The 25,676-nt window shown below is 42.4% G+C and overlaps 1 protein-coding gene across 4 annotated transcripts in view; it reads left to right on the plus strand.

Moving 5' to 3' along the window:
- The window catches only part of ephb2b (eph receptor B2b), a 131,294-nt gene that overhangs the window by 54,454 nt on the left and 51,164 nt on the right, over nucleotides 1-25,676 (plus strand). For all 4 annotated transcript variants that reach the window (XM_086200099.1, XM_086200101.1, XM_086200100.1 and 1 more), the window contains exon 3: nucleotides 7,867-8,551. In XM_086200099.1, coding sequence (XP_086056225.1) covers nucleotides 7,867-8,551 — 685 coding nt within the window. The remainder of the gene's footprint in view (nucleotides 1-7,866; nucleotides 8,552-25,676) is intronic.

Below are 25,676 nucleotides of genomic sequence, written 5' to 3' on the forward strand. Positions count from 1 at the left end.
CAAATTATTAGTATAATAAATTCCCTCTAATATAGCTGTAAAGTCAGCCTCTACATAGGTTTCTTAAAGTGATTTGTGTTGAACAAATTCACAGCTCAGCGCATGTAAATCAACTTTTATAGTTTCCTCTTTGTACGGCCAGGCAGTTCCTTCTTTTAATTATGGAAAATGACAGCCAAACTCATGTCATCCTGGAGCCAGACAAGCACAACGTCTCCATTATTCTTAACCAAGATACCGTTCTCAAGAAAGCATTGAGAACCAAGATAATATTTACCAAACCAGAATTTGTCTCTGGGCTGTTTCGGAAGTTTAGTGAGTCATAACTTTTTTGGCGAGAAAGCAGATGTATTTCATGACTAGCTCCACCCTCAGTGACTTGCTTTACTGTAAACGTGTGCAACTTTTTCAGGACTTACCCCAAAGTATTCAGCTACACGGAGTTAGTATTGATATCATGAAGTACTGTTAGCGCATATTTTGTTGGAAATCAGAGCAATAACTTTATTTTCAATTTAGCACTTTTCAAAAAGTTTGCAAGACAGAAAAAAGGGGAAATGGTGAGAACAATTTAAAACAAATGTAAGAAATTACAATTAAATACAATAAAGATTAAGAAAATCGATTCAATAAAATTATAAAGATGCTATTCAAAAGCCGCTGAAACATTCAGAGCAGAAAGAGATAAAAGCATGTTTGCAGAAGCGTGTTTTAAATTGGGCTTTGAGTGAGGATTGGGAGCTCACCAGTCTGATCTCCTCCGAGCGGCTGTTCCAGAGTTCCGTCGAAGGCCAGGCCATCTTGGTCCTCAGCCTGGACTGTGGAATGGGAAGCAGAACTTTGGCTTAGGGCCTTAAGTTGAAACCAGAAACTTATACTTGGGAGGGAGTCCAGACAGAACCTTAAAAGTTTTCAAGAAAAGATCTAAAATCAATTGTAAACTTTAACGAAGAGGTGAGATTGAGCAATGTCTTTGTTTGTGAATTTGGTTGAAGAGTCTGGCCGCTGCAGATGATTGTAAATATCTATATAAACTATTGTAATAAAAAGACACTACGCGGGCTACACCACATTGAACCACATAGCTTCTGAACATTTGCATAAACTTTAGTGTGGTTAGCACATTAGCCTGTGTGAAATCACTCAGAGCTCTTGACCCCGCGAGAAGCTACCGTATATGATGCAGCGCTCTTGCAGGCTAGCGGAGCAGGGTTAAGTGCTCAATGTGTTTTCTTCTCAAGTGGAGCTGAGAACTGTGTGAACATCAGCTCCGACCTCTTGACCCCCACTCTCTGCTACGTTGAAGTACTGACAACAGCAGCCATTTAGAAATAGACGTTGGGCTGCGGGGAGCACTCACAGCTCCTGTGGAAGGACGGCGGCGGAATCCTGCATCAGCGCGGAGCATAATGAGGTGGTGTGTGTGTGGGTTAAGTTATCATTACGGATGTGTCATAATGTGCTGCATGGACTCGGAGACGGTGTCATTTAGGGACACACTAAACAGCAGAGTTTGAAGGACAGAAATATGCAGTGTGTGTTTATGAAACAGTCGGTTCCTCGTGGTTCACTTTGTCTATATTTTAAACGTCGAATTTGTTTATGTGTATTTGTGGGCATGTGTAAAAGATCTAGTTCTTCTTTTATTTAGAAATAATTTGTTTCTTTGTATTGGATAAACCAAGTTTAAAGTGTCCAATAATTTGCGGTGATAAAGCCTTTGAAATTCTATTTTTGGAAATTAACAGAAGAAATGTGAAAACATGATCCACATGTAATCTTGTGGAAGGAGGGTGAAAGAATTGTTTTTCAGTTTCACATGTTGTGCATTAGTAGTGGACAATACTAATTGGAGTTGACTGCAGCAGACAGTTCTACTCAAATCCATGTGTGTGTGTGTGTGTGTGTGTGTGTGTGTGTGTGTGTGTGAGAGAGAGAGAGAGAGAGAGAGAGAGTGTGTGTGAGTCTCTTCTCTCCATGAAGCTGGGTCTCCTGCAGGATTTGGCTCCCATGGCCTCTCTCGTAGTAATTGAATGCAGAGAGTGGGTGTCATTTGTCCTCTGTCCCTCCAGGGAAGCCAGTCCTGTTCTGACAAATTTCCCGCAACTGCAAATGGAGCGGCTGTGTGCAGAGAGTTTTCCATTGGGTTTCTCTCCTTACTTTTGTGTGAATAATTGATTTACTTCTGTCAGTGATTAAACACTGATATGTAATGTGGCTCTGGATTGTACAAGCCAGTTCAGCTATATTCGAACGCTGCAGCTACACAAGGTGATAAATACAAAGTTCATGTCCAAACAATGATATAAATCTTGGAATGGTTTTGAGGGTGTGTTCCCCTACTTGTCTGCCTTGCCTCTCAGTCCTGAACGATGGTTGGTTGCAGATAAAGAGGCTTCCTCTAGTTGTGCTGTGCTGCTTGAATAATGAGAGGTGCTTTTGTAAATTGTGTTCCGGTTTGCTGTGTAATAAAACATACAATTATTTCTAAGCTGACATCTAACCCTGCTAAGTGCAGAAATGGGATCGTTGTTTAGTTGATTATCTCTGCAGTTGTCCTAACAACAGCCTTGCGTTCGTTCAGATCTCTCTGAGTCGCTGCGGCCATCATCCCGCTGTCTCCCACTTTCACTTGCCACCTCTTTTTTAAGCTGGAAATCTGACTGACTGCCGATGACCACAAAGAGTGAAGTTGTGGCCATCATTTGCAGCCAACAAACTTGTTGACCATCTGCTGATTGACTTCATTTTCCTGTTTGGGCCGATCTACAGGAAACTGAGAAGTCCATAACTAATTGTGTGGCTTTCAGGGTTAGAAGATATGATGATATAACAACAGAGCTCAACACTGACCACTCACGCTTTGATTGGCTCCCGTGCTGGCAGTTCATTTCTCGCTCATTTTCTCCGTTCAAGTTTCAGAAAATCCCTACATAAAGAGTTCCAAGCATGGAACCAAGCCAACCAGCACCAGCCACATCGGCCACTGCAAACAACAATAGTGACCTAACATTGTGGGAATTAATTACATTTCATGACATAATGAATAACAAAGCTAACCTGTCACTGATGTCAGTAATCATGCAGTAGCAAAATATAGATTTTCTTTAGAATCATAAGTCAATTACCAACAGACGATTGGGGTTTATGATAAACCATTGCTACCCTGCTCACAAAGTAATGTTCCCTAAGCTGAAAGGTCATTCCGCAGTTGTCTTTGTAAGTGCAAAATAAGAAGAAAAAGACCAAACACTAGCTGGAACCAAAATGGCAGTTAAATGTGAGACACAAGTTAGATAGGAGAAAATGTATAATCGCTCCAGACCCTGCAGATGTAATTAATTGCTTGAAAATATCCAAGAACATCGTTGTATTTGATTCTTTGGGCTCAATGGGGTACGAAAATAAAGCCTCTTTTGGTGAATGGTCTCAGCTGTAGGGATAACTAATTCAGCCTTGACAGCGCGTTCTGCTTGGCTTCACAGATAAAGCTGAGACCCAGTGTCAAGGAAACGTATGCGTCGCAGGTCAACTGAACTTTTCTGCCTCGTTCTTCTCAAGTGGCAGAGAAGATATTGATTTTGAGCCCCGCTCTCAGGGAGCGTCACTGAACTGTGGCACCTCCATATAATTTAAGAGGAAAAGAGGAGTATCTGACATAAAGTAGTCTGTATTCTCCCTGCCGTAGTCTAACCGCTGCCATCTATATTCACTTCACATGGCTTCTCTATGCAAGACATTTGTCTCTCAGCATTACTGCTCTGGTCTGATCTGAATTAGAGGCTCCAGTCGACCCAAGGCTGGTTTGGTGGGAGGATTTTTTTTATTGACAATGTACGGCCCAGCCTGACTGTAGCTGCAAGTTGAGGTAAAATCTGTTTAATCGTCACATGAATATGTTTAAGTAACAATACAAGTGCAGTATCACATAACAGTAAGAATGATTTTGTAGGCCACAAATGTGACAACTGACCTTTCTGTAACATTTAGACGTAATAAGGTTTTGCTTCTAGGGGAGCGCTGCGGTTCCAGTGACAGTTCACTGGAAATCATCTGTTTACTTGAGCCCATTAAACATTATTTGCCAAATCTGTGAGTTGTATATCTTACATTGTCACAAATAAAATTATTGTAATGTATCCTGCAATTTAAATTGGCTGCATCCGTCTTTCACTCTGAAAGAAACGTATGTGGTCTCACCAGCCCGAGCAGGCCGATCAGGAGGCCGATCAGGATCATTATGACATGAGCAGGTGGTGCTCATTAAAAATGCAGCCTTCATTCTGGTAAACTGCTGCTTCTGGGCCAGAGGGGTCACCAGAGTCAACAAAAATGCAGTTCACACTGGCTGCTGTAGAGTCGTCTTATGTCAGATATCATATGTGATTGGCTCCTTCGATGTTTGAATCATAAAATGACTCCTGCAATTTCAATCTTGATTTTTATGTTCATTTTCAAGGTTTTAAAGTAGGTCCTGCACCCATTGCCTGGTTGGCCATCTCCAAGTGAACCTCATATTTTGGGGAAAAAACTGGTTTCGCCTTCCTTGCAAAAATAACATGCCCTGTGTTTAGATTTAAGACTCTGTTGTTAGGCTACCTAAACTCTAAAATTACCAGTGTGAGGAGGTTAGACCAACCAAACAACTTGTAACTTTTTTTTTTTTTTTTAGCAAAATGTTGTTTTTGTGAAGATTTGTAAGTTCATGGACCATTGAACTTACAGTAATATTACATATTAAAACAGTTAACGGGAAACACTGAGTTCAGAGAAGATGCATGTAATTTAACATCTGATTATCAATGACAAGTGCAGGGAATAATTTTGAAGCTCGATGTTCTGAGTTTATTGTCGGATCTTTGTGGACTTCATTGCCCAGTGATGCTCTTTGATACAGCCCTGTTTTTTGTTGTTGTTGTTTAATTCAATAACGTCTAATGTGTTTAAATTCTAAGATGAGTGTCTTTCTTTTTTTCTTTTTTTTTTTTGGTTAACTTCTTCTATTACCTAAGCAAAGAGGTAGTGTGATCACCAGTGTGTCTTTGTCCTGTAGTTTTGGTGATGTCCTGCAAGCGAACAGACTTTGAGAACATTTTGGGGAAAATAAAGATATTACAAGGAAAAAGGGAGTAACATTTTGAGGCAGTCTGGATCTTAAAGACTCTTTGAGGCTGTTGGCAGGATATATGACATATAAGATGATAAGACAAGATGAAGATAACTGTATAACTGATATATTATCTATGGTGATGCTCAGTGCATGCAGGCCTAAGATAAACAGCCAGAAAAAGAATCACATTTGGCCACTGAACCAAGTTCACCAAAGACATAAGCCTGAGTTGTTGTTCCACCTCATCTCTTGTAACTAATCTATGGTGACATCCATCATTGGCGTTACCTCCACCTTCACTACTTAAAACACTTGACCACCCTTTTACCGCAATCTTAAGTAAAAAGCCAAGGGAAAAAAGCTGTGAAAATGAAGACGTTTCGTCTAATTTCACACTCTGTGCTTGATCGTTAGGCTCTTATTAAGCCCCATTTGCTTCCCTCCACTGGCTGTGATAAAAGCGGGGCAAAGAGGCCATGACAGGACAAAAAGGGGCCCTCCATCAAAACACATTTTGTTTGGGGTCTTTCTTACCCTGGTTCAACCCTTCCCCCACATCACTGCCAACACTTCCCCGCAGTTTCCCGTGTCTGCATCGCTCATTAGTAGCAACCCCCACCTGTCTCTACATTCATTTTACCAAACTGCAATTGTCCAAGTCTGTGTGCTCACTAGAGGCAAACTGTCCCTCTTGTTTAATTGGCTCACAGCTTCTCTGCTGCTCCTCCAGAAGTGGGAAGGTCAATGGCTGTGTATGACCTGGGATGATGATGCTTGCCAGGATAGGCCAAAAGACAAATGTTTCCCTCAAACATCGCTTCAAAGAACCATCAGTCCATCAAATCTGGACACAATACTTGTCAAGTCCTGTTCATCACTTAAAACATTGTTTATGACAGGAATGTGTGTTTACAGATAATGTCATTAGATATTTGCAGTTAATCATTGTACAACATGGATTTGTATTTTGGCCGACTTTGTAAGCGCGGTCATGCAAAAGGTCCCGTTTTGACGTCTACGATTAAGATAAACATGTTCTATTATTAATTTTAGTAAAGCTGCATTTGTTCTTCTCGCATTATCAGTATTATTTTTGGCTTCACATCAGTCTTTCCTGTTTAGTTTGGCTCCTGAGATGGTTTTGGGTTTAGGTCAAGCCAAGCATCACACTCACGGTGATTAATTAGGACATGGGAATAAAGAATTTAAGCTGTTCTAATTAGAGAGACAGTGTTTGATAGAATGCCAGTTTTTGTACCAAGAGGGGTGACTTTCCTCTCCCAACCCGTCAAAATCTGTCAAAATCCTCACTAAGCGGGCTCTAATTTGAGAAATTATATCAACTGTGAAGTGAAGAGTGAATGGGGTAGTTAGAGCGGCCGAAGCAGTCGAGGGTGCAGCCGATGCAACGTGGCCCTTTGGTGTTTAGAACCTTGGCTTTTCTTTAGCTGAGATGCAGAGGTCAAGGTCAGGACCTGTTTGGTGGTTCGAGCACTTGGTGTTTAAAGCTAACGCCCTTGATCCATGTCCAGGGGTCAGGGAAACCAGGCGTTGTATCTGGAGCCTGTACTGTGAGGGAGAGTAGTTCATGTGCTGTGCAATATGTGGACGAGGAAACAACAGATTTCCATCGAAAAGTGCAAATGCAGTAGCCGACACTACCTGCATGTCCATAACACATCCCTGTAAAATACGGTGAACGTTTGGACACAAACAAGGCTTGAAGTGGTCACCTGCATAAAGCTTACATGGCATGTGACAGTACGGCAGTGTTGAAGGAGATGTGAAAATAAACCCATGTCCGTGTGTATTAATGCTCCGCTGTTGCATCCATTGTTTTCTGTTTGGTCGATACAACAGATCGATGCGTTGTTACACTCCTAACTGATCCTGAGCAGACGGTAAAATGTACTCTTTGCTTTTTCTGAAAGATCAAAAGATTTCAAACTACATGATCGCATATACCAAAGAGAATCTGTAGAGATAACTAAAATGCAAGCTTCTTACTTCTTTTAAGCTTTACCTGTCAGAGTAAGCCAAAATACCAGCCCAAAGATGACACTGAATTTAAAGCCTGCCCTGAAAATGTCAAAAGCGGAACTCCTGTGATCACAAAGCAGTTGATCCCGTAGATTTGAAAATATCCAAAATGCATATTTTTGAATTCATCGAAGGCTGTGGGAGGAATCCGTTACTCATCTGTTGTACAGTCGCTTGTATTCCAGCTGATGTGTTGTTTATGCCTTAATTCAGTCAATGCACTGACTCCCACTGTTACAGAAATTATTTGCTTGATTATATTAAGTTGTTTAAGGTTCAGAGTAATTAATTTTTTGTGTGGACTCATCAGCATATTAGAATTACCTCAGGGAAAGGGAGGACATGCTGCAGAGGCTGGGTCACATTTGTTGGATGGATCCAATTTATTAGAGATATTATGTGTCTTTATACCATGTAATCAATTTAAGCAACATGTTGCCTTAAGCTGATTTCTCACAGTAATGAAAGTATAAAGTGTGCATGGAAATGTACATATTATCACTACAAAATGGCATCTGTTGGCGCTATGTATCAAGTATTCATTACTTGAAAACATGTACATCATTCACAGTTGAATTCCACCAGCGATACAACCAAGCCAGCTTTGTGCCTCAGTAGCTTTTTGGTGTACACCATTTCATGCTAAAGTTAAACTTGTGGTCCGAAAATTCACGTGTGAAAATATTGACTGTTTATGTCTCTTCCTTGGCCAACAGTGGGAGGAGGTGAGCGGTTACGATGAAAACATGAACACCATCCGGACATACCAGGTCTGCAATGTTTTCGACAACAATCAGAACAATTGGGTACGGACAAAGTACATCCGACGCCGCGGTGCACAGCGGATTCATGTGGAGATGAAGTTCTCAGTGAGGGACTGCAGTAGTATCCCCAATGTGCCTGGCTCGTGTAAGGAGACGTTCAACCTTTATTACTATGAATCAGACGCAGACACAGCCACCAGAAACTCACCGGCTTGGATGGAGAACCCCTGGATCAAGGTCGACACCATAGCAGCAGACGAGAGCTTCTCTCAGGTGGACTTAGGGGGAAGAGTAATGAAGATCAACACTGAGGTTCGAAGCTTCGGGCCTGTGTCTCGAAATGGCTTTTACCTGGCTTTCCAGGACTACGGTGGCTGCATGTCGCTCATAGCTGTCCGGGTCTTCTACCGTAAGTGTGCTCGTATCATCACAAATGGGGCGTTGTTCCAGGAGACGCTCTCGGGGGCGGAGAGCACATCGCTGGTGGCTGCAAGGGGGGTTTGCATCCCTAATGCAGAGGAGGTGGACGTGCCCATTAAGCTGTACTGCAATGGGGATGGAGAATGGATGGTACCCATCGGGCGCTGCATGTGCAAGGCGGGGAACGAGGCCGTGGAGAATGGGACTGTATGCCGAGGTATGTTTTTCTCTGCCTTCTCCAAATCTACAAAGCCTAATGAATTTCTACACTCTTTATACAGTTTTTCTATTTTGAATTGTAACAGGGATCAAGTCAGTCCCATTGGCCTGATGGGTATGCATGTATTACGTGCATAGATCATTCAACTGGATCCATAAAAGTTATCGTCACCCATTTCTCTTGATTTTCCAACGGCACTTCATTGCTTAATACGGCAATTTTACTAGGACTTGATCTGAAAATGCGCTGCCTTTGAAGTTGTGACTGCAGAACGTGTTCGTATTCAGATAATTATGTTCCATTTAGTGCCATGACAGGATGGATGCCCCTGATCACAGGTGTTTGGTTGCAAATCACAACAGCTTTTTTCTGAGAATAAATGATTTACTTCCTTTTCCCTACTGGACCCTTGTTACAGTCCCTGGATGCTTTTTAAAATTGCCGGAATTTTCCCATCAATCAACAGCCGTCACATGGCAAATAGATTTGGCTTTTCAGAACCACTCCCCCCCCCATGTATCCCTGCATCATGCCCTATCCGCACTGTGGCAGGTGGTATTTGGTCAGTGTTCCTCGCGGTCCACTCCAAACTGCACAACACCGTGTTTCCTACAGACCAGAGCTGCTCTGATGCAGCCCGGCACAAAAAACTACCCACCTGAATATGAGACCGGTGTGTTCCTCCCCACCTCTCTTACACGTGCCTGTAATTACAACGCATCCCCCAGTGTTTGTGCGCTGGGAGGGGAAATATGAGGGGTGCTGCCTCACTAACATGGCGTGGCCTCTTTGGTGACTACTAATGAGGACAGGCACAATCTCCTCCTTAAGAAATACAGGCCAGTAAGAGGCACATGAGGATAGCTACTCTGCTGTAGCAACTATGAATCCACATCCCCGTATAATTACACAAATCTGCATGTTTTTGACCTACATGTAATTCACTGCATGCAGTGTTTTGCAACATCTCTGGGGTGCCCTCAGTCATGGTGTTTATTTATTTATTTTTTTTTCAAAATGGGATTATACAAGTAATTGCTGTCTGCTCAACAGGGAACGCGTGTTGATATCCCCTCAGCACTGGGCATGGGACTTCTGATGCTTGCTGATAAGAATTCTACCTTTTTATTCCTGGCCGCTCCTCCTGTTCATTTCTCTAACCTGCTCTTTTTTTTAACCCAACGTCCACTTTTGCAGGGATTGCATTACATGGCTCAAATCCACAGACACTCCTGGAAAACACATGCCCCCCCTCGAAATTTTGACCATTCTCTCTCTGTCACCCTGTTTATCCAGATCACATGATGGCGTGAGTGAATATGAAAGCTTTATGAGAAAGATGCATTATCCCAGAGTGCAGCTGTGGAATACGGCAGAACAGTTTGCAGTATGAGGTGGATTTTATACCTCCATAAAATAGTTATGAGCCCCAGCACAAACTATGGGGAGGTGTGTATTTTACCAAGAAGAAAAATAAAACTATTAAAGTAAAAATGTTTATTATTCTGTGGTTCCTCCATTGTTCTGAAACCCTCTCGATGAAAGGCTCCCACCCCTGTATTCTCCTCATCTCCCTGAACGCTGGAACCTTATATTAGTGCTTGAAACTGTGGTAACTTACCGCCTTTCAACTTGCAGAAGCTGGATAATGAATTGATCTATGAAAGATGCGCCCTCGCCTGCAGATATTTTGCGGTAATGAATTGATTTGTGAGAGGTGCCCTCACAGGGTTTGCAGGATATCCTCTTTCATAGCTGGATTATGGAGCGCAGGGACAGCATAAAGCAGCCAAGATGAAAGGGACTATTTGTACTGTAATATTAATAATCCGTCCAATGCTTTGCTCCAGCATCTCCACAACTAAACATGTAATTATGCATGTAACAATTAAATCCTTGGCAGGATTCCTGGCAAATAATTATGTTGTCTTGAAATCTGTCAAAATATTGATGTAGAAGGGCGTGCTTACATCAAATTGCTGAGGCCTTTTTTTTTTCTGTGATTGTCTTACAAGTGAGATTATGTTTCCTCTCTCAGAAGGACTGGGGGTGAAGGAACCACACCAGGGTCTTTCAGGAGAGACGGCCCTGAAGAGAGGGATCTTATTTCCCCTCGGAGCCTTGAGGCTGACGGGATGGTGCACTTCAGAGACACACGGGGTTCTGTTTGCCCTTGCTGTTCTCGACAGAGTGAAAAGCATTCTCTTCACTCGGGTACAATGAGAGCCATGTTCATGGGTGGAATTGCAAACTTACTTAACAATGCCCATGTGTGTTTTTTCACTGTAATCTGATCATCTAGCCCCCATGCTATTGTGAGTTCAAGGGTCCCAGCAGCAAGTGTGGCTCGTGTTATGGGGTAGCGAAGATTAGGTGGGAGACAATCTGTCATAGCAACGCTAACACTAAACCTTTGGTAATGTTCTTATTTCGAGAGAAAAGAAAAGCAGCATTAAATATCGCATTTTGCATGGAGGGGTCAAAATACACCACACAGCGTGACATTGGATAGAAAAGTGCGAATGTTGTATTTTGTACGTGCTCTTCCTCTCCTGCGTGGTGAAAATCAGTGTGAAAAATGATTGTGAGGGTGAAACCAGTTAGTTTGCCTGAGAAAGCGTAATCATTAGAGTTCTCAGAGAAGGAAGTGGAGCACAGTCTCACACACAACTGCTTTCTGCACAGTATTTTACCATTGTAAGCACATAACTAAGATTTCTGCTCACATTTCAGCACTGGTTCCAGTACATGATGCAAAATCATTACTAAAAAGGAAACCTAAAAGAGAACACATTAGATGTCCTATAAAATGTAAAAAAGATAATTCCAACGAACATGCATAATGTCACATGAATGATGACTATTTTTAGGTCGCAGTTTGGAGAATTTAAAATAACGCTAGAGCCTGTTTTTATGTCTCATTGCGAGGTCTGCATCAGTATTTCTGCGGTTGCATCCAGAGCAATTAGATTAAGGAGGAAAGGCTTCGGTAATTCTTCAGCCAAATGTGGCTGTAGATAAAGAGAGTTAGGAGGATCAAGTGCAAAGGTAGGCGTGATAGAGATGATTGGATAGACATGATTGCACGGAAAAGAGAAGGGGAGGAGGCGACGGGCAGGAAATGAGTCCCCCCTAATCCACTGTCTCCTGGAGAGGGTTGAAAATCAGTGTAGCCTAGGCGAATGCACGCCGCTGCCTTTATTTCCCTAGGCGCCTCTGTCTTTAATGGCAGCTCTAATTGACTAACAGTGCACGTGGTGAACAGCCACGCTAATGACTGGAAGACTGTCCTCTGTGCTGGAACCGGATAAAAAAAACAAAACAAAACAAAAAAAAACAAACCAAAACAAACACTCCCCCTCAAGGCTTTGCTGCATTGTGCAAACAAAGAAGAAGGAAGGTTTGCATCAGGCTGTTGTAACAGAGAGGGGAGAGAGCGGGGGAGATAATTAGAAAAAGAGAGTGTGAACAGTCTTCCTATACAGTAGACTCTGGAGATGCTCCGAGTCAACCTGGACATAATTTAGAGGGTCAGAGTCCACTAAAATAAGGCAGATCAAATGTCAGTCCATCCATCCCTGTTGCTCTCCTGAGTTTTGTCCGTCTCAGCCTGTCAGAGTTGCAGAGCTGCTCTCCTTTACAACATCTGTTGCGTGTGGTCAGCTAAAGATCAGTTGCGAGAGAACGGCCACGACTGTGTAACAGTGCTCTTCAATAACCGATCTCTCTGAAACTAATCCAACAGAACGAGACATCTTCTCTCTCACGGACTGTCAATTTTAAGACTGCGGTTATTAAATCTGTCATTCTATCATATCAGTAACTGAGTGATGATGAACGCAGTTGTTTTGAACCTTTTGGCATTTGGATAACAAAGCTCAGTAAACATGTTTGCACTTGTTATTTAAATGTGTCAGATATTAAATCCGCATTACATATCTCCTGCTGCTAAATAGAATAAATCGAGCAGCTATCCAAACTTAAAAGACTTGAATAGGGATCGGGGGCAAGAAACAGCACATCAGAACATCGCTAATCCCATCCCTAAAGTAAAAGCCACACCTACTCTCCTGCTAAGATGGCTGCTTCAGCTGCTGCGAGGGGCTGTTTAGTTAAGCATAAGGAATACAAATGAGCGCCTGAGCAGATGTTCATTACTGCAACATTTGTCCGTTAAATAGCATCACCCACAACATGACTTAATTTCTGCCTCGTTGTTAATACGGCTTACTTTTCATTTCTGATCCTTTCACTGTAGACCCAATAAAGGTCCTGTGATGTGTGTTTGATAGAGGTAGTCTCTTTGGTCTGAATAGTTTAAGATGTTGTAACAGCAGGAGGTGAACCAGTTAGCTCTAAAACATGTCATTCTGTCCGCGCAGGCCCCAGGGAACATTCAGAAGCCTTTATTCCCCAGTGCGATGAGATTTCAGTGTGGCCAGGTGCTTTTTCTTTTAGTCTTCCCTTTCACTGTCTGCTCTGCACCCTGCACACATCCATACCGGCTTGGAAAAAAAATACAGAGCACATGGGCAGAAGAAGAAGGAACATAAGCGCATTCTATACTGAATCCTTTATGTACTACCACATGCAGTCATGTGCACACACAGGAACCTTTTATACCTGCACGCATATACTTTATCATCCTCATTTTCACAGCACATCCATCAAATGTTGATGCGATAACATGATCTGTCATCCCAGCGAATCTCCCTGAACTCAAAGATCATGGCCTGTTAAGCCTGTAAATTTTTTCCACATGTTTTTAGCACATGTTGGGTTCGGCTCTACATGCCAGAGCAAAATTCAGGGCCTCTGGTCACACTCCTCATTATCCCACACCATCTCCTGAACCCCTAGCACATCTTTTATCACATTATTGCTCATCTTATGTGCTGTATCGTCTCGGTGAAGGTCTGGTTCTTTCTCATGACACCTATCCCTGTCTCGTTCTGATCCTCAACATATAAGAACACTTAATGACCACAGACAGTTTTGTGGTGTTCCTGAATGAGAGCAACGCTTGGAGACGAGCCTGGAACCGTATGGTTTTACTTTTGATGAATCCACCTTGGACAAGCCATCCTGAGACTGTGGAAATGAGAGCTGCTCAGTTCCATATGCACCTCTTTTTTATCATCAGTGACAAGGCCGGGGCTTTGTCAAAACATCCTTACGTGCACTCTCTCTCTCAGATGTCTTGGACTCATGTCCTGTTGAAGGATTCATACGTACGTTCTCTCTGCTTAGGTAGACTGATGGATCGAGCATCTGTCTGGATAAAAGATGAGAAACAATCGGCCCCACAGTTGAAGACAGGAAGGCCTCTTGAGTATTACCGACCTTGTTTTTCAATGATCTTTTTGAAACCGTCAACATTGAGAGAAAAGCGTGGTGTTTTTTGCTGTACGTCGTTGACCTACATGACAGCTTTTCTGAACGTGTGAGTAGAGAGGAAGCTTGTCCGTGCCTCATATTGGTGGAATGTGCCACATGCAGCTAGCGGCTGTTGTATCCACGAAATTAGCACAGTTGTTCAGCAAAGTTAACCCCTTGCTCATAAGACTGAAGAGCCCTTCAGTCTCCTATAGCATCGAAAATTCGTAGTTATTCCTTTAAAAAGTTTTGTAGAATAGGTTGTATGCTAAACCAGGGCGTTTTCGGGTATTTTCAACCAACATTTTTTGCCGTCTTTGTGGTGACAAAAGCAATTTTTTTTTTTTTTTTAGGAGAGACGATCAGAACATTTCCAGGCATGTTTCTGCCAGTAAAACTAGATGTTTTAGGGGAGGTGTCGGGATATTTTCAGCCATTGCTAATCATTTACTTTTATTTTAACCCAAACCATGATCTTTCCCGAACCAAATGGTTTTCTGGCTGAACCTAAGTAGAATTTAACCGCAGCATTTTTGCAATTATTGTATAATATTGCATTTTCCATTGAGAATTAAAGGAACTTCCAATAGTCTGGTCCTCATTGCAGAGGATTATGCATATGAATCCTGTGATGTGCAGTCTGACTCTTGACACACTTCGGCCTCGAACTCGTGCCTCTTGGGAGGCTGGCGCACTATCACAGAGCTAGCCGCTGTCACTAGCACGTCTTATAAGACGTGACATGCCATACAACATGGCCGTTCGGGAGACTCTGGTCAAATCAATCAAACTATGCAGTGTTGCTTAAGTCTGAATGAAGATCAAGTCACTGCATTGCATATTCCTCCCCTAAAATGTGTCTAGAAACATACGGTACTTCGGGGTTGTCTTTGGTTGCAAAGTGCGCTTTGCAATTAGTTTTAAAATTAGAAGCAATGTGCATGACGAACTACACATAACTCTGCTTTGTGTTGCTATTGTAGCTTAAACAGGTATCGCTCTATACATAAAGGTGTGCTCAAGCTGTGTGTGTTTCAGTGCTGGAACATCCTCATTAGTGCCCACTCGATTCACCACATCGCCCTTCAGTTCAGTTGGTTTATTTGACATTTGTATGCTGTGAGAAACACTCTGTGAACAACTTATGTAACTGCGATCTCCAGTGGTCTTTTATGCATTATAACCTTTCAAGTACTGTCAAACTCACTGAAAACTTACTTTTAGGTTAAACTCCTTCCAGAGTAAAAGGTTTGCTCCCTCCACCCTCAGTGCTGACGTGGAAGAAATTGAGACTTTTGGAAACAATAGAGACACACTGACTTATCAGTTATGATGTGTCCCTTGTGGATTGGTTGAGTCCCTATCATGTGACACTTTCCCGAAGAAAACAACGGACTTCAGCCTGTACACTAAATATCTACAAGCTGACTAGCAGCGGTTAACATGGATAATAAACTACAGGTGTTGCAGCTGTTGTGCCGTTTAGCTTTGCATCTCATCATGCACACTTGTGTAAATGGGCAGAGAAGGTTTTGGAAACATTTAGCAATAACATCTGGACTAATGAAGATGATGAGAGGGTTTTATGCTGCATGGACAAGACTCTTCAGTATTTGAATAGATTCTAAAATTAGTAACAACAACAAAGATCTTTATCTGGTTACACTTCAGCTGAGTAAACGGAGGAACGGGTGAGGCAGATAAATGGGATGGCAGACACTGATCAAAATGGAAAATGAATTTGAGGGGATATAAATATTAACAAGAACATGAAGAACTTTGAATTCTCTCTCTTCTCTCATCAATATTATGTCTGGATGCTTTTAAAGATCTTGAGCAGCCTAAAGGAAAGACATCACAAGAGGAGAATATTCATGCCATCCAAATTTCTCACTGCGATTCTGATGTTTTGACTTCTACTGAAGGAATTACTTGCTTGTCTGCAAAAATAAGATCATTTTCCATATATTTCTTGAGCACATCCTGTCAGAGAGCTGTGCTCCATGTGCTATATTTTTCACACTTGTCTTCTTCTGTGTTCTTTTATTAACCAAGTTAAACGCTTGCTACGTTCAGACTTATTTGTGGAAGGTTTCATCCCCTGAAGCACTTTAATAATTTTGTCAGGACACGAGGAGTCTACGGCGAAGCTGTCGTTGCCTCCATGTATGTTGTTGATAGTGGAGGCCGGATCACACGTCGTACTATTTGTGGGTCTGGGCTTGGAAGCTGTTTGCAAAGTACCGTGTTCACCCCAGTTTTGTGTTCCCAACAATGCTGATTGAAGCCAGAGTGGATAAATGCCCGTGTCTACCGCAGGGTCATGTGACCTTGGACTGAATACCCTCTAAACCTGTTCCTATTGCAGACAAAAGTCAGCTGTTAGCAGATTTTAGTTTTTTTTTTTGGTTTGTTTTGTTTTTTCTTTTCGGCTAGTGGGAAAGAGGCTTAATTCCTTTGCTGTAATTATTTGACAAACCAAGTGGCTCAGATTGGAAAAATACCCTCTGGTGTGCTCAAAGGAAAACAAGAAGAGTTCAATTAACTGCTAAATCCAGCTCTTGAGAAAAAAACAAACACAATAACAGGGAGCATCTCAGCGCAGGTTCAAGGACAACAGTGAATCCCTATTAGGTGATGGGTTCTAGCCCACCAGCACCTCTGCCGTATTTCAGCAAAATCAACAACCAAATCAAGCACTTTTTACGGAGATTTATTTTTCTTTCGGATTTGATTCTGAAATGTTTAGAGACCTCTGGCTAATGTCAACGCTTAATTTCGACTGGCACAGCAAAGTTTCCTGTCATCATCCTCCCTTAGAGGCTTGTGACTGGCGTTTGAGTTTGAAATTGAACACAGGCCTCTGAACCCTGTCAGCCCCCCCCCCCCCCCCCCCCCCCCCCAGGAGTCCAGCCAGTGCAGCTTTGCGCTTTATTGCTGAGCCTGTGAGTTCCTGACTTCTGACAGGACACAGGTTTCAAAAAGTTTGACAACAAAGACTTTTTTTTTTTTTTTAAGAACACTTGGGCTATTTTATCAAGGCTGTATAGATAGGACACAGAATACACAACAAATACATATTTACGACTTACTGATCGTGTTTGGATACTAAAAAAAAAAAAAAAAGAGAAACTTTTTTTCCAGATGTCTTTCACATTGTTTTCTGCCTTCTTCAGTATTGCCACGTCCTACTTGTACATGTTTATCAAAGTGCTCAATTAAGACAGTAATTGCCCAGGATGAGCGTACTCGATGCTGTGCAGGAAAAACAATCTTGGCTGCAGTGGCCTGGTTTAATTGTTGAAGCCTGGTTGAGGGGGATGGTTTTCCGTTGCTGCGGGGGACAGCTCAGCTTTGTAAATGGACTACTTATAGAATTTTCTGGATGTTAAAACTTTTTACTTCCCCCTGGGCTGCCGCTAAGCAAATAAATTACTCAATATAATGAGCCGTTCCACTCTCCTGTGGAATTCCCGAGCTTTTGGCTAAAAGGTACGGTTCGACACGCTCGTCTCATTCTTATAACTCTTGTAAAGAACAGGGTTCATCGAAAGGATACGGGTTTTTTTAGAGCACCCTCTGGAAGATGAAAGGCGTAGCGAGATCTGTCTGACTAATCCTTATCTAGTCAGTTTGAATCTTCCTACCACTACATTGTAGTACGTACCACAGGTTTGTGGATGAAAATAATCTCACCATGTTCCCCCTCTCCTCTGCGTTTTTCCTCTCCACCTCTGAGTCTTTGCGTTGTGATTTGTGCTGTTTTCCCACAGTTTATACTGAAAAGCCTTCAGGGATTCTCTGTTTATACTGATTTTTTTTATTGAGGAGGAGGAGGTGAGACTGTAAACAACACGCTAATGAGAAGGCTCTTCTGTTTTGCAACGTGTGGAAAAATAACAATCGCTTCCTGTGCACCTCACAGCATGACTTAAAAGTACAGTACTGGGCTATCATAATGTTTTTATGTCCCCAACAGGCTTGAAAATCAGCCAGTTTCTTCATATTAGATGCAAATATGGCCATTATGTAATTCTTGACATAACACATTCTGGGCGATTTTAAACACCTTGGCATTTACACAGTGAAACGAGGCAATTTTACTGCATTCAGTGTGCTCGCTTCCAAGAGAAAAGACTGGCTGATACAACGCAGAGCACAAAGGACTCTTTTAATTGGTGGTTCAAGGTTTATTATCCCTAAAAATCAGGTTTTATGTTGAAAAGAAAAAGGGGGAACAATCAGGTCAGGATTTAATTTCCTATTTACTAAAACAATGCAGTGCCCTGATAAACCTTTGTAAGTCACCATAAACCAGCTAAACAAATAATCACATTCACAACTCTGCAGGGCCGAACATTAACCACCCTCCGGTGTTAACTGCAAAGCCTGGATTGGCCTCATAGTCCGCCTGGGAAATGCTCCCTTCCTGCTGGGACCAGTGTTCTGGTTTATTGTGGTCGTCTCAAGGCTGTGTGGTCTCTGCAGTGTTTTTTGGTGGTTTAGTTTTGGGGGAGAGTCCAGCACATTTTCATGTGCGGGATGTTTTCATTCCATCTAGCCAAGGCTCTGTATGGCATTGTCTCGACACACACCAGGGCCACTGCTGCCTCCCTCCTCAGTATGGATGTCTTTTCTCTGTGGAGTAACAGGCTTAAAGAACCGCCTGGAATACATTAGTCACAGTTATTAATGAGAATGTTTTGATTTTTCTCTTCCCTTATCTTTGTTTTTTGTTTGTTTGTTTTGTTTTGTTTTTTTTGTTCCAACAATGCAAAGTCACGATGATGCAGAAGATCTGGCTTAGATAAAAAGACAGACCTTGTCAGCTCAGAGGGAGACGTACGGTAAAAACGAGACAGTCAGCGAGACGGAGACTATGGAGTTAGAGATCATGATGCAGCTCAGACAAATATGTGTCTCCTAACCACACTACATGATGTTATGTCCTTGGCGAAGGAGTAGACTCTCCCCCCCCCCCCCCCCCCCCATCTCTGGTGAGGATTGTCAATAGCATGTTACTTAAAATTCCTGAATGTTGTTTTTCCAGCACAGAAGTACAGTTTGTCTCTGAGAGCTGTTTCAAGAAAAGGATGTCTTTACGAGAGGTAAAAGAAAAGTTGCTCCAGTATGGAAAAAATTTGAGCATTTAGAAAAAAAAACCCATTAGTAGTAGAATCACATTGTATTTTCAGAGGTGGCAAAAGTTCACACATTCACTACACAAGCTGAAGTACAGATCCTCATGGCTGGGAAGCAATGCTGCAAATCCAATCAGTTTACTCAAGTAAAAGTCAGGAAGTAGCGAGCCGTTCTTCTGCTCCACCTGCTTCCCTCTCATCCATGATGTCACTCATATCGCTGCTTCTGCTCCTCTCCTGATACGGCATCACAGTCTTCTACACCAGAATTTTTAACAAGTGATGTCCTCTTCCATCCTCTTACCGTTTGGATATCATCTTCTCATTCGTTCCTCTGCGATTTGTCAAGTTGCAACCTCCGGTCAGCACCATGTTTGTTAGGGATTGAACAAATTAGTTAGCCAGTTGGTTTCTCTTGCTACCTCCTGTTATGTTGATTTTTATCTGTCATGCATCAAAACTAATGTAACAAGCCTGTAAAATGTCAGAAGTAGAAAGTACAGATGTGTGCGAAAAATGCAGGGTACAGAAAGATCAATTCAAGGGCAGTGATAAAGTGGAATGAAGATGAGTAAATGCCAATGAAATTCTAAACAGATGTATTTTAGTTCGCACTTCTACTCTTTTCAATACATCAACCAGATTACCTGTGCGTGACATAATGCAGAAATCAGATTACAGTGCCTCAGTGCAACACCTTAAAGGATTCTGTTATGACATTGAGCATTGAGCAGAATGTGACATTTTCTGCTATTATGGGGGGGGGACGGGACTTATTCTGGTCTCCGTGGAGAGTAACCCTCACTAGAGAAGACATTTTGAAGCCACGTGCATCTAAAATAAGCAGGCTCGAGTTGAAGCTCCGAGCTGATGCGCTGATGTCATTCATTCCTTGCACAGCCTTGATAACTCCTCCTTGCGACCTTCTTACTAAATATAGCAATTCACGTATTGATTTGGGGACGTGGTGCATTCACAGCATGCCTCCTCCATAATGACCTATTTCAACAGATTGCTTGCAGTCAAGTCGTTTCGTTTCTTCTTTTTTTGGTGCACTCTTTGTCTTGAAACAGCAGGAGGAAGGAGGCACAGCCACATGTTCTGAGCGGAAGAAGACACAACATGGCTTGGTTGTGTTGCAAAGGCCAAGAGGTCATCATGCATTTATGATGACCTCTTGGCAGCATACATCAGGTACATGTGTTTCTCCCACGCTCGGATCCAAAGCAAGTGCATTTTTAAGCACTGCTTCTATACGAATTTTAGCACTACACTGAATGCATGTGTATTCCCTCAAGGCTGTCAGGAGATCTCAACGTGGTATAAAGTTGTGGGATTACCAGAATCAGTTTCAAGTACTGCGATTAAGTATCGCAGTGTTGAACCTCGCTGCTATTTAAGTGTGGCAACGGGGAATAGTGCCAATGAAAGCTTGGCAAAAGATGGCTTAAATTCCATCTGTGTGGACGGCATGCCAGCAGGCAGGCTTCCCATTACTGAATGATTGGCTATGATTGAAATCATGGCCCTAACACGCTTCGTTAGCTGTCAGTGTAGTGTTGCGAGAGGGCTGGGCATCAGTAGAATCGCTGTTATGTTATTCAAGACAGCTGAGAACCAGGGATACTGTCACAGACCTATCAAAACAGTTGGACAACATGCTTAAACATCTCACCGTTTATCTTTTTGCCCTTCTAAATAATGTCACTGCCCTGACAACGACGTGCTGCAAGCTGTCTGTCCTTGTCAGTCACTGCTAAAAGGAAATGATGCATTAGATTCACTATACCCTCAATTTCAGCAGCTCAATATGTCATTTAGAACTCATCTATTGGCACTGGAATGTAATTTATCCTGTGGAAGTAATTCATCCCAAACACTTTGTAGAGTGGCATTGTTGTCCAGCCGGGAGATCCCCTATCAGCCACATCAGAAAAACCCCAGAGGGCCTAAGTCCTTTTTCCCTCGAACTATTCACCAAGCTTCCAGGGACTGCCACAATCAGGTCTTTGTGAGCCTAGTTTGTCTGTCATCTCTCTGGTTCTGTTGATATGGGCCTTGTGCTGAGAGTGTGGTCCAGTCATAGATGGCGCTAAGTGCCAGCTAATTGAGCTTGTCGAGCCAGAACCTGTTAGTGTGCTGATAAGAGGATAGTTGATGTATTAGGAGGCCCCTGTTGTTGCCCTGCTGAACACTTAATAGGCCTGGAAAACCGTAGCAGCCAAAATATAGATCCCCGATTCTTCTCTGTCTACTTGTTTTATTTTTACATCTTATAAAACTCATGAGAAATTGACACCGGAACAGTGAAAAGGATGCAATGTTATTATTAACACTGCATAAGAAAACCACACAGAGGTCCAGATGTACATTCATCAGAGAGCGCGGTGCAAACTTCAAGTTGGCCAGTCTGCAGAAGTCACACGCTGTGCCTGATCCTGCTGCTGGCCAACATTAAAAGGAAAAAATAACACTCTTGACTCTTTGTACAAGTTAAACAAAAAAGGCTCAGTAGAGCAGGTAACTATGTTATGTTGATATTTCCAGTTGGTACGCGAGGTTTGGACTGAAAAATAAGACACCAGCTGCAGTGACTTTAGTCAACATGTAGAGAGGTAGTTGAAGTGAAAAACAGATGGCAAGATGTTACATGGCAAACAAAAATAAAGTTGCCTGACAGCTGAAACACACTGGAAATTGTTGAGTTGAGTTTTTGAAGCAGCTTTTCAGAGCAGATTTTGTCATTTGAAATGCTTGGAGGACCGTGTCGTCATATGATGAGGAAAGACAAATGGATCTGCTGTGACAAATAGAGCTGAATCCTGTGGTAACATTTGTCTGCCTGCATGACGGATGTCCTCACTGACCAACCGTATATTCACGGTGCGTAACGCAGACAGACTTGGTGTTCCTCACGCTTTATAGTATAACAGAGGAAAATTGGTGCTCAGAATACTCCTTCCATTGTGGAGGCTTCTCTTCCTCATGCATCTTACATGAAATCTACTCCAAAACGGGACAGGTGCACTTCCCCGGCAGGCCACATACATTGAATAAAACACATAATCACTCTCTCCTTATGTATCACATCTTCTCTTTTTTTTTCTGCAAAACTTCCACTTTTCCCTCCCATGGATGTACATGCATGAGTGGGACCAGCGCAGTTCGCCAATCGGCTGCTCCTGCAGTTTGAGCCATGTGCAGTCTGTTTGTATACACCATACAATGTTTTAAGCTGCACATTGCAATAAAATTGGCTGAAGTGTTCCCACTTTGTCGTCTGAGAGGGAATTTGAGCAAATTTCCCCCGATTGTAGAAACAAGGTAGAGCAGTCATTGAATGTCTGATACGCTTATCAAAGGTTGTTGATACATTTCATTATCCGGGTCTGCAAGTAGGACTTTGATTATTCTTTAATCAAATGCATATGTCTCTGCAAGGAGCTGGCAGAGGTCCACAAACTGAAAGTCTTAGATGGATGTCTTTCCCATTTCCTCATCAAGCCTCAGTGCAGTACAGCAACTCTAGTCAGTGCCCCTCCTCATCCTCTCTACCACACCTAGTGGAATTCATATCATTTCCCCTCATTTGTTTTAATCTGTACCATGCGTTGGTCAAAGTTTCAGAGCTGACTTGCGTCCTCCTCTGGAACTTCTTTAAAAAAAAACCACACACCTGTATGGAATTCTGGGCACATCAAAACATAATTCCACAATTTTTGCACATGGCATTTCATCCAGGTCTGTTCTGGATGGGGATTTCAGTCTGAGTGCAACTGACATGACCCCCGCTAGCCGCTCTGCGATAATCCTGCTGCCTCCAGGAGACCAAGACTAATCTGCTGCCGTCTCCCTATATCAGGCCTTCACTCATTCCAAGCTGCTTGAACTTCTGGAACTGCTTCTCTTACTTTCGGTGACAGTCAGAGCCACAAAATACTGTTTAACTTCTACGTGTTTACACCAAATAGATGTGCATTTGCTATTTCCTATTTGGCTGCTGCTGTTGTAAATTGTAGGTTTAAAAGTGGCCATAACAGATGTAGTTTTGATGACTCGTATAACTGTCAGCTTGTGAGTAAGTAGACGGTAGCTAACCCCCAGTAGGTAGAGGCATCTACTCTGGCTTTATATTTTTACAGTGACCTTTCCTACGCCTCATTTTAAACATCAAAGACAATGTGTGCAGGCCTATGAAGAAATGTCAGCTATGCAGTACTGGAATACATGGGAGACATTTATCATTTGTAATTTTACAATAACTAACAACTAATCCTGTCTGAGAATGACATGTGGCTTCACTAGACACCCCAAAGCTTTATGGATCTAAAAGGACCATCTATCAAGGTATGAGACAGCAAACAAATCAATTGCAGTTTCCTCGCAGCCAAGTAAATGAAACAGTAGCTGTGTACGCCATAGCCAAAACCACTAAGCTATTAATGTGACAAAGCAAGCAATTAAAACTGTCATGTCAGTTTACTACATTCATCACTGTGGAATAACTTCATAATGTCACCGTAAGACTGAAGCCTGGCACTGAAAAGAAGAAATAATCGTATTCGGAAAAGTGCTGTTGCTGTCTCTCGCCCTTTAATTCTGGCTCTACATTGGCAGCACTTGGTAGAACATGGTGTGTGTGTGTGTGTGTGTGGGGGGGGGGGGGTACATTTATGAGGATGCATTCTTGGGCAGGAGAACGGCTTGAAAGACCAACACAAACAAACAAAATATGATAAATAAATATAAGTAGTTCAACATGAGTTTTGAGGTACCACAGATGATCGGATCTCGACATCGTTTCCATCTGCAAAGACCAAATACGTTGTTGTTTTGGTGGGAACAGCGATGCACTTCCCAGCCCTCGTCTGCTCTTATCAAAAAACAAAAAAGCCTTTTTGTTTGGCGTTCTAGGCACACAAATAAGTACATACTTCCACTTGTGCTGCTGCTGTCAGTCAAATCAGTGGTCTTTCCCATGTCCACACTGCTCAAACGACACGTTCAGATGTGGTCTGAGTGTTCCAGTCTCACTACCATCCCCAGGATGGCTTCGGTGCATTTAGGTCACCCAGAACAAATGTTAATACCAGGTATGAAAATGGCCAAAATACACATGCAAGATTTAACATTTTGCAATATAACATTGTGAAGGGAAAATGAATTTTTATTTTCCTTACCACGCCTCACCACTTATTCTGATTAATCACATCTACAATTAACTGTATGACAATATATCAAAAAACATTATAGGATCAAATCATAAGAAAGGCATTTACTGCTTAGCAACTGTCAAAGGTCCCGGTGCTCTTAAGAATTTTGTTACACTGTTAATTACTTCTCCAGGTACGCCATGACCTTATTTGTGTGTGTGAACACTTTGTTATAGCAATGAAATCTCTGCAGCTGTGGAGAATCCCTCATCGTTCATGTCAAAGCTATGTGTCTAAATCAATACTTGACGCTTAATCGCTTTGTTTGCGAAGGGTGTCCATGGTGAGAAATGACTGCATCGTAAATAAAGCAGCACTGACATGTATGTATTGGTATCATGCATATCTTCTATCCAGTATTACTCCACTGTATCAATTTGTTGGACCTTCACAAGTTAATGTTTCTCCAAACATGAAAAAAAAAAAAAAATGTGGTAGAAAAGACAAATGTTCTGGTGGATTTGCCAACAGCTATTCATCAGTATCCTTGCAGCCATTTTGGCACAAGCGATCCCAAAGAGGAGAAGAGCTGGATTTAAGTCATTGTATTGGAGTAAACTCAGCAGTAGCAGCAGAGTTGCCAAGGTAACAGAGGGCTTTCCTATCTCCCCCTTATCCCATCATTGGCCCAGTCCCTCTGTGTGTGAGCTGGATACTTAATTTCCCTGACCCCCTGGGTTTGGACTGAACAGCCTCCATTGATTAGGACAAATGGAAGGGAGACCAGCCAGCCAAGCCCCTCCTTTATCAGGGTTAAGGATGCAGTCATAGAGGGAGGAGAAGATGCAGAGCAGGCAGATGAATAGCTCAGGGATCCCTTGTTTTAGATGAATCAATGACGTATTTAAAGGCTAATTAGTCGATCTATTCACTGAGTATAAATTTGCAGAGGCCACCACCTCACTCTGCAGCCATGATTGGGCCATTTAATGTATTCCACCTCTAAATAGCAACCATTAAAGCCTTCAAATGAATCCCCTCCCTACAATACAAGCCTTTTCAGGCACAGGTGTAATAGTGTAGTAAGGTTTTGTGTGTGTGTGTGTGTGTGTGTGTGTGTGTGTGTGTGTGTGTGTGTGTGTGTTTGTGTGTGTGTGTGTGTGTTAGTGTGCGTGTGTGCGTGCGTGTTTGTGTGAGCATGAGCGCAAATGTGTGTGATCTTTGAGTGTTGATGTCAGGTGACATCCTGTTTTGGCAGTCTCTTTTGTGGCATGCCATGGCTTGAATTTTCATGTGCTTATGATGCCTTTGATAAGCATCTCTGATTAGGGTCACATGATTGGAGAGCGTACCACTGTCTGCATGGTTCACTTTCACCTACTTTCATTTAAAGCAGCTCACACATTTTGTAGAACAACAAACCGCATAAGGAGCGCATGCCGGGAACTTCCT

This window comes from Aulostomus chinensis, chromosome 3 (genome assembly GCF_037954235.1).
Source record: "Aulostomus chinensis isolate RoL2024-O1b breed Wild chromosome 3, RoL_Achi_v1.0, whole genome shotgun sequence".
In the NCBI taxonomy this organism is placed as follows: domain Eukaryota; kingdom Metazoa; phylum Chordata; class Actinopteri; order Syngnathiformes; family Aulostomidae; genus Aulostomus; species Aulostomus chinensis.